At 49.5% G+C, this 9,345-nt stretch overlaps 1 protein-coding gene across 2 annotated transcripts; it reads left to right on the top strand.

Moving 5' to 3' along the window:
* Positions 1-1,088: 1,088 nt before the first annotated feature.
* LOC308638428 (cytochrome P450 2A13) lies at positions 1,089-7,381 on the top strand (the record flags this gene model as incomplete). 2 transcript variants are annotated; one of them, XM_081275867.1, is made up of 9 exons in its annotated part: positions 1,089-1,268; positions 1,543-1,705; positions 2,415-2,564; positions 2,780-2,940; positions 3,991-4,167; positions 5,133-5,274; positions 5,703-5,890; positions 6,505-6,646; positions 7,200-7,381. In XM_081275867.1, 9 exons carry the CDS (start codon positions 1,089-1,091, stop codon positions 7,379-7,381), a joined length of 1,485 nt encoding a protein of 494 aa, XP_081131993.1. The 2 variants fall into 2 exon arrangements, with proteins under 2 accessions (XP_081131993.1, XP_081131994.1); XM_081275868.1 differs by lacking the exon at positions 1,543-1,705 and having other exon boundaries at positions 1,089-1,290.
* Positions 7,382-9,345: the final 1,964 nt, after the last annotated feature.

Below are 9,345 nucleotides of genomic sequence, written 5' to 3'. Positions count from 1 at the left end.
TAATAATCCATTGTGTATATGTACCACATTTTCTTTGTGCATTCATCTATTGAAGGGCACCTAGGTTGTTTCCATAGCTTGGCCATTGTGAATTTTGCTACTATCAACATTAATGTGGCTGAGTCATGGTAGTATGGTGATATTAAATCTTTTGGATATATACTAAGGAGTGGGATAACAGGGTCATATGGTGGTTCCATTCCTAGTTATTATGTACACACATGAATATACCACAGTGAATCTCACCATCATGTACATTCATAAGACACTAATTAAAAAATCTATAAGTAAATACAGAAAGATTAGTAGAGTAAAGGGAAGGGAACAGTTGGAGAGGGGAATGGAGATGGAAAGAGGAAGGATTGGGGACTGAACTAGAGCAAATTATATTCCATGTTTGTATAACTATGTAAAATGAATCCTAATGTTATGGATAACTAGAAAGAACCAATGAGAGAGACGGACAGACAGACAGACAGACACACACACACACAGCCATCAGGTCAACAACTGGGCTCAAGTGCTCACTCAAGAATCCTGTGGGAATTTCCTCTCAGGAACTCCACTCCAAGCTCTGGGGCCTTCTCACTCCAAGCCACGCACATCTAGAACCCTTAAATCTATGTCCCTCCTCACCAAAATACCTCCAAATCCACAGCCACACATCTTGTCTTACTCCAGTGAAATCCAGACGATTTCACTGGAATAAGAAGATCCTTTCCTTCTGAGACCTTGAAATTTGCACCTATAGGACCCTTGTAACTCTGCAACCCCACACCCGAAGCTCAGAAGCTCTGATATGCAAATATCCCAGAGTGTTCAATTCTCAAATTTATCTACTGACCCCACACGTCTGCAAACCTCCTCAGGTGTTAGGAATCCAGTCCAGAAGTCTACCTTGCTAATCTGCCCCCTCCTCCTTCCTTGCTGGCTGTGTTCCAAACTAAGTCTGTGCATGGTGGAGGGTGCAGTTGGAAGGAGACAAGAGACAATTATGTAACCGGGACCAAAGGCCAGACTTTGATCCCAGCCCTATAAAGGTAAACCATCCCAGCCATCACTACCTGTTTGTCCTACTCTCTGCCACCATGCTGGCCTCAGGGCTGCTGCTGGTGGCTTTGCTGGCCTGCCTGAGTGTAATGGTGTTGATGTCTGTCTGGAGACAGAGGAAGCTCGGGGGGAAGCTGCCTCCCGGGCCCACTCCACTGCCCTTCATCGGGAATTACCTGCAGCTGGACACAGAGCAGATGTACAACTGCCTCATGAAGGTGCCACCTTCCAGGGAGATGGGTGAAATGGGGTGGGTGCAGGGACTTCCCAGTTTCATCAGGGCTTTTTGGCAGAGGGTTGAACCTGAGGAGCTGGAGTCCTAGGACAGGAGAATTCTGAGTGTTGGGAAGCCAGGACCTAGCCAGGAAAGACAGACCTGGAGATCATCTGAGTGTCAGACACTGGGGAAAAGACATCCCAATCTCTGACATGGAGGGAACTGAACCAATTCAGGGAAGGAGCCCTCTAACCACTCCCATCGTCCCCCATCAGCTGAGCAAGCGCTATGGCCCCGTGTTCACCGTCCACCTGGGGACTCGCCGGGTCGTGGTGCTCTGTGGCTATGATGCAGTGAAGGAGGCGCTGGTGGATCAGGCTGAGGAGTTCAGCGGTCGAGGGGAGAATGCCACCTTTGACTGGCTCTTCAAAGGCTACGGTAAGTGGGACAGCACCTGGTGGCCTCAGTTTCCCCAGCCTGCCCCAAGTCAGCTGCCCTTGAGGTCGTGCAGAGCCCTGTCTGGTCTTCTCTGCGTCCCTGTTCACTGTTCCTCTCCCTGTGTTGGACTGTGGCCTGTCTTAAACCTCCCATGTCCCAGTCTGTCCCTGCTTCTCTCTACCTGTCGCCCTGTTCTCTTCTTTCCCTGGATGGATCCATCTCTTGGCTCCTGGATTTTGTCACCTCAGCTTCTGTGCTCCCCATGACTCTTTCTCTCCTTCCCTCCCCCCTTCTTCTTCATCAGTCACAACCTCACAGTGACTCTTCAAAATCCCCATCTCCACCCTCTGCTGAGAGTCTCTCCTCTCTCCAGACCTCTTCTCTTCTCTCCCTGTGTTTTGTCTCTTCCAATTGAGAAGCCTTCACACTTTATATTTCCTCAATCTCACTCTGTCCCTCTGTCCCTCGTATCTCTGTATCCCCATTTTCTGCATCTGTCTTATCCACTTTTCTTTTCTCCAGATTTTTCTCCTTCCAAGTTTGGATCCCTGCGTGTCTTTTTGTGCAGCGCCCAGCTCAGCGCCTATGGTCCCCTGCTCCCTGCCTCCCTGTGCAACCCTCTACCTTTTGGGCACATTCTTAGGGGTGCTCTGTGGCCCGCTGGCCCCCTCCCTTGTTGGTGACTTCCCGCCACTGCACTCACCTCTAGGCGTAGCATTCAGCAACGGGGAGCGCGCCAAGCAGCTGAGGCGCTTCTCCATCACCACCCTGCGGGACTTCGGAGTGGGCAAGCGCGGGATCGAGGAGCGCATCCAGGAGGAGGCGGGCTTCCTCATCCAGGCGTTCCGCGACACCTGCGGTGAGCCCAGAGCCCCAGAGCAGGCCGGAAGGAAAAGGAAATCCCCCGCATTGTGTTGCGGGATGGGGTCTTAGGTGGGGAAAGGGTGTGTGTGGCCGCAGTCTGTGGCATGGAGCTGGGAATGTCCTTGGCTCAGATTCTGGGACTGGCCTAAGACAGCCCCCTTGGCTCTATTCCAATCCCAGTCTATCACTCCCACCTTCTCCCCACCCCAGGCGCCTTCATAGATCCTACTTTCTACCTGAGCCGAACAGTCTCCAATGTCATTAGCTCCATTGTCTTTGGTGACCGCTTTGACTATGAGGACAAAGAGTTCCTGTCACTGTTGCGCATGATGCTGGGAAGCTTCCAGTTCACAGCTACCTCCACTGGGCAGGTAACTTGTTCCAGCTTGGCACCACCCCTGCCACCACAGTGGCCAACTGCCACACCCCTACCCCCACAGGGCAACCGGTGTCCCAAACTGCCATCCCCCTCCATTGATAAAAACCAGCCCCCAATATTGGATAACTGAACAGCTGCATTAAAATTCAGAACAAGTGACAAGTGTCCAATATATGGTTTCCAAGAATACCTGTATACCTCAACAGATGTCCCCAAACAGAGCCTGCAGGAATCACAAATGCCTTCAATCAGCTGAGATGTTCCCAGCCCAATTTGCCTTCATCTCTAGCAGAGGCTCCCTACCCGACCTTTCTGAATATTTTAATACCTGGACAAATGACCACTTCAGTTCCCTCCTGGGTGCCTGAATACCTGGTGCTGCAAAATCCAGGCCACCAACACCGTTTCACTTCTACCAAGGTGTCCCAAGCCAGTCCACAGGTGCTCCCTACTCTGCCCACTGAATTACCTGAACACTTGAGTCAGGCACCACAACCAAGACTCCAAATATTGGGCACTGAATGTTCCCTAAACACCCAAATAAGCATCCTCCGACACAACTCACTCACACACCTAAAGGGGTCCCTCTGTGCAGCCCATTGGATACCTAAACAGGGAACAGTCATCCCCCTCACTTTGCCACCTGAACAGCAGCATTACTTTAATGTCGGAAAACCTGGTCAGAAGCTCCCACTCCAGTAAGTATATGCACAGCTGTCTCCAGCTGAGGTTACTAAATGCCAAACACCTAATAGGTGCCCCCCATAAAAATCTCAACAAAAATGTCTCCCAACCCAACCTCACCTGAATATCTGCAACCTACATGTATGCTCCAATCATCTCCCCTAAATTCTTAGACAGTTGCCCTCCTACTTAACCCACAGGAACACTTTATGCTGCCTTCCAGCCCCACCCAAACACTGAACACCTGGATAGCTGCCCTGAACCCGTGCTTTTCTCACCTGGAGACAGGTCCTACTCCCACTGGGTGCTGCGCACTGACAGCTGTCTGGTCTTTGCTTTCTCTTTCCGCAACCGCCAGCTCTATGAGATGTTCTACTCGGTGATGAAGCATCTGCCAGGACCTCAGCAACAGGCCTTTAAGGAGCTGCAGGGCCTTGAGGACTTCGTGGCCAGGAAGGTGGAGCAGAACCAGCGCACTCTGGACCCCAACTCCCCGCGGGACTTCATCGACTCCTTTCTCATCCGCATGCAGGAGGTGCAGCCAGCAGCCAGGGTGGGGAGGTCCAAAGCCAGGAAGGGGGAAATCAGGCCAGGGAGGGTGGAAGAACAGAGGCCCAAATTAGCCTCCCTTTGCATAATCCTCATGGTCCCAATCACAATAAACACCACTATTTCATCTGCCAAGCCCTTGTAAGCACAGAGTAACGTGTGCATACAACTAACTCTACAGTGCTGCCATGAGCCAGGCACTATTTTAAGTGCTTACTTAGCATCTACAATAGCTCTTGTACAATGTTTTATTATGACACCAATTTTACAAATGAAGAGACTTCGGCCCAGAGAGTATAAGTAACTTGTCTAAGGTCACACAGCAAGGAAACAGTAGACCCTAGCTCAAAATAGTATCTCTCTGACTCTGGCTGGTGCTTTCAGCCACCAAACTGTCTGATGTTTTATACCCTGGTCATCAGTCACACTCATGTGGACAGGTGACCTGGCTTTACTATGTGACGTTGAAAGATCTCACCTCCAACTGCATGCATCAAGGAGATAGGGATTTATGGAGTCTGATGTTCAAAGAATTAGGAAGGAGATCCTCCAAAGACTTCACGATGTTTGGGGGAACAGATGCTGTTGCTTAAAATTCTTTGTTTCAGAAAAACTATCTCTAATGCTCCTGAATCACTCCATGTTGACATCTCTGCCCATCTTTCTCAGTCTCTCTCCATCCCTGTCTTTCTGAATACCGTATAATTGAAAAAGTGACAACTGGCCTTGTCACTAAAGAATAGATAGCCATCAGGGCAAAGCACATGAGAAGAGCATTTTGGACAAAGCCGGAATTTTACTCAAAAGCCTGAAACCTGGGCAGAGCCCGGCAAATCTAGCCCCCTCCTCTCACCTTAGGTCTGGACCTAAGAAAGATGGTCCAAGGAGAAATCTCAGAAGGCCCCAAAGGGAAGACTTTGGGACTTGGCCTGAAGGCCTCTCTCCTTTCAGGAGAAAAATAACCCCAACACAGAGTTCTTCTTGAAGAACTTGGTGCTGACCACACTGAACCTCTTCTTTGCTGGCACCGAGACCGTGAGCACGACCCTGCGCTACGGCATCCTGATGCTCATGAAGCACCCAGAGGTGGAGGGTAAGGCTGCAGGGACAGGGGAGTGGAGGCCATAGACCCTTGGAACTCCTCTGAGCCAGCTCCAGTGACTCCACCTCTCTCAGGTCCTTGGCCAGGGGTGAGGGATATTCAGTGGGTAGGCATCAGCCAAGTAGCCATGAAAATATTGGAAGTGTGTGAACCAGTTAGAAAATTGCTCCTCTGCTAAGCCCACTACGTCCCACTGCCCGCTCCCCAGGCACTCCCTGGGACCCCTGACTTGCGGCTCCCATCTGGTACAATCAAGTTAACAAGACCCTGCTGCTACAACGTGTGTGGCCATTGGCTGTTCTGAATGGTCTAAGGGGGTGTCAGACATAGATGCTTGCCATTCACCCAGGTTTACATGTTTGGATTGTCGTGCCTGTTCTTCAGCCACTAGGTACCTAAACACCTTCCTTTTGCCTCAGCCAAACTCCATGAGGAGATTGACCGGGTGATTGGCAGGAACCGGCAGCCCAAGTTTGAGGACCGCGCCAAGATGCCCTACACAGAGGCCGTGATCCACGAGATCCAAAGATTTGGAGACATGATTCCCATGGGCGTGTCTCGCAGGGTCATCAAGGACACCAAATTTCGGGGCTTTTTCCTCCCCAAGGTGCTGACCTCTGAGCCACTCCCTGGGACCCTAGCACCCCATCCCCATCAATAGATTTCCAGTCCCTATCCCACACCCTCCATCAAAGAATCATGCAACTGCTGTGTGCCTTGAGTCTTGCCATTCAGAGACTCCTGTGTCTCCAGTAGCCCCAGTCTTTCTGTCTCAGGAGAATCAACCCTATGTCTCCCAACTTCGCTGTCTCAAAAGACACAAATCTCATTTCCCTAGACCTCCTGCCTTCAGGACAGGAACCTCATGTCCCCCACACATCCTGCCTTGAGGGACACAAATCCCATATTTCCCCCAATTCCCCCAACCTCCAGCCTTGAGAAAGATGAACCCATATCCCCCAACATCCTGTCCCAGGAGACAAAGACCCTGTGTCCTTTAGCTTTGCTGCTTCAGAGGGTGAAACCCCAACTCCCCCATACTTCCTGTCTCACAGGCATTAACTTCATACCCCCCAAAGCTTCTCTCTCAGAAGAGCCCTGTTCCCACGCCTCCCATTTCTCTTCCAGTGGGGCACCCTAACTCTCTTTTCGGTGTCTGTGAACTTTCAACACTCTCTTCTTCTACCCCATCTTATCCACCCCTCCTCCCCCCTTCTTCAGGGCACAGAAGTATTCCCTATGCTGGGCTCTGTGCTGAGAGACACCAAGTTCTTCTCCAACCCTGAAGATTTCAACCCCCAGCGCTTCCTGGATGACAAGGGGCAGTTTAAGAAGAGTGACGCATTTGTGCCTTTTTCCATTGGTAAGAGACCACTGCCTGCTGCCAGGCCACGGCTCACACCACCAGGGGAAGCTCATCCCAGCTTCCCTCTCTAAGTGTAGCCTAGCATCTTTCTCCAGCTCTAAAGTCCCTCTTGAAATCTACCCTGGAGCCTACCAGCCGCAACTCCCATAACAACCAAGACCCATATATCTGCACCCAGGAAAAAGGGAAGGGATGACCAAATCTCATTTAGAGATGGGGATGATGAAGGATCAGAGTGAGTCAGAAATCCTTTTAAGGACACACAGCAACATCTTCATATTCTTAGAGGATGACAGCATACAGCCATATTTGAGAATGTATTTGGGGGGAAGGGGCACTTAAACTTCCCAGTGCTACAGGCTGGCATGGATCACCCCACCTCATGTGCCAGGGAAATGGAGGCTCAGAGAGGATTAGAGCCCTTCCTGAAGGTCTCTCGGGTCCCAGTGCTGCAGCCCCTACTCCCTGGGAGAATGCCACAGGGATCTGGGACTTGGTGTGGCTGCAGAGAGCTGGCTTCACCTCGGCCCCTCCCTCCTCTCCTCTTCAGGAAAGCGGTACTGTTTTGGAGAAGGCCTGGCTAGAATGGAGCTCTTTCTCTTCCTCACCACCATCTTGCAGAACTTCTGCTTCAAGTCCCCACAGGCGCCCCAGGACATAGACGTGTCTCCTAAACACGTGGGTTTTGCCACCATCCCGAGGACCTACACCATGAGCTTCCTGGCCCGCTGAGCTGGGGCCCAGGCAAGGGGGAGGCAGGGTTAAGGGGAAGGGAGAGTGGAAGTAAGAGGCAAATTGGATAGAAGAGGGAGAAGAGTCAGAACAGACCAGCAGACTGCCTTTGCCAGACATTGGGCCCTGAGAGCAGGGAAACCTCACACTATGCAGTGGTGGTAGTAGCAGTTGTAATAGTAATAGTAATAATAATAATAATAATAATAATAATAATAATAATAATAATAACAACAACAACAAAAGCTATTATTTCGAGCAAGCATTCTTTGTCAGCTCTGTGCTAAAAGCATCAAACGATCTCCCAGCTTAATACTCAAAAGCCCATGTGAAAGGGAACAGTGTTCATGCCCATTTTAAAGGTGACACAGCTGAGGCTTAGTAAGTTTAAGTCACTATGTGAACACAGAACACAGAACAGAAGTGCCTAGCAAATGCTTGAACATCTGTGCCCAGTCTTTGGAGGAGATTTTAAAATATTATCACTTCCCTGAATAAAACAACATATTTGTCTACACTCCCGCCTAATTATGCAGAACTTGAAAACCAGCGGTCATCATCTGTGTGTCTGTCAGAGAAGGCCATTGTGGCGGACTCAGAGTCCATCTGGGGAACTAGAATCAGGCCTCTCAATGATGTGTGTGAGGGAGATGAACTCTTTCAGGGAAGGCCAGAATTTTGGATTTGTGTACAGCCATGAGTAGGTGTGTGTTCATGCACAGATGAGTAAATGTTACAGAGCCGGGGCCTTTCAAGAAACCAAGGCCTTGTGAAGAACCCCCCTTCAAACCCAGTTCTTGTGATCAATTCAGAAAGATTTCAGATATGTGGCTCAGAATAACATGAAGGAGTTTATTGAAGGGACAGGTAAAGGGAAAGGGGACACTCTCAAGGAAGAGAGTGGCTCCTCTCAGAGAGGAGAGGGACAACTTGCCTCTTCTGCATTCCAGTATTTTGGGGGATTCCAAAGAAGTTTCTAGAGAGTTCGGCCCAGGTTCATAGCTTGACTTTTGACTGACAGCCAGATAACATCAGACTTTCAAGTCCCCACTGCCATGGCAACTCCATGTCACCTTTGCCCATGCCGATCACTTCTAATTGGACTCTTTGCCATACATTCTTACAGATTTTATGGTTAGGAGGAACTATCTTTATTCCCCAGAGTTTCAGGGTCTGGTCACAAAAGTCTTCACCTTAAGGGTAACTTGGATTCCTCTTGTCAACAATATTTTGGGCCTGCATTTCTCCCACAGTTAGCAGACAGTTTGCTGAGAAATGCAACATAGCCTGTTTACTTTAGCAGGCAGGATGCAGGTAAATTTCTTTTTGGAAAAGAAAGCACATGGGGGTCAGCATAACAGGCCGATTTGGTGGAATTATTCTCTCAACCTCGGGTTCCCTTCATTCACATGTGTCCGTTCCCTAACACAAGGATATGATTACATATTCTGCCATGGGTTTCCATAGGTGATGTGCTCTGAGGAGTCAGTGATCAGCTGTAAGACCCATTTTCAGAATCACCTGCTTCCTGCTGTCAGATGAGGTAATGCAAATCTCCTAACAAGGAGGATCCTTGAGCAGTGTACATAATCTGAGCATTTGTATACATCAGGATCTCCACATTTCTTAAATGTTACACATACACACACACACACACACACACACACACACACACACACACACACCTCCTTTTAACAAATGAAAATTCAGATCCACCAAAGAGAAATCTGTTCCCTTGGACTTTGCAAGTTTCCAAACAGGAAGTGATTCTCATGTTTCTCGATTTCTGTTATCTATGTCTTACAACCTGGGTTCTATAAATGGTCTCTTCCTGTTCACTGGAGTGGGAATGAGAATGGACCCAAAGACTCACACCCCTCTGTTGATACCAACATGCTTGTCAAAACCCCGCATCAGCATCAAGCCACATCCTCTCATTTGCATTTCTCCTTAAAGAGCTTCTA

Source organism: Spermophilus citellus, assembly GCF_964194105.1.
Source record: "Spermophilus citellus genome assembly, chromosome: 18".
NCBI lineage: Eukaryota > Metazoa > Chordata > Mammalia > Rodentia > Sciuridae > Spermophilus > Spermophilus citellus.
Note: the sequence above shows the minus strand (reverse complement) of the source record. Positions and strands in the feature narration are given on the sequence as shown.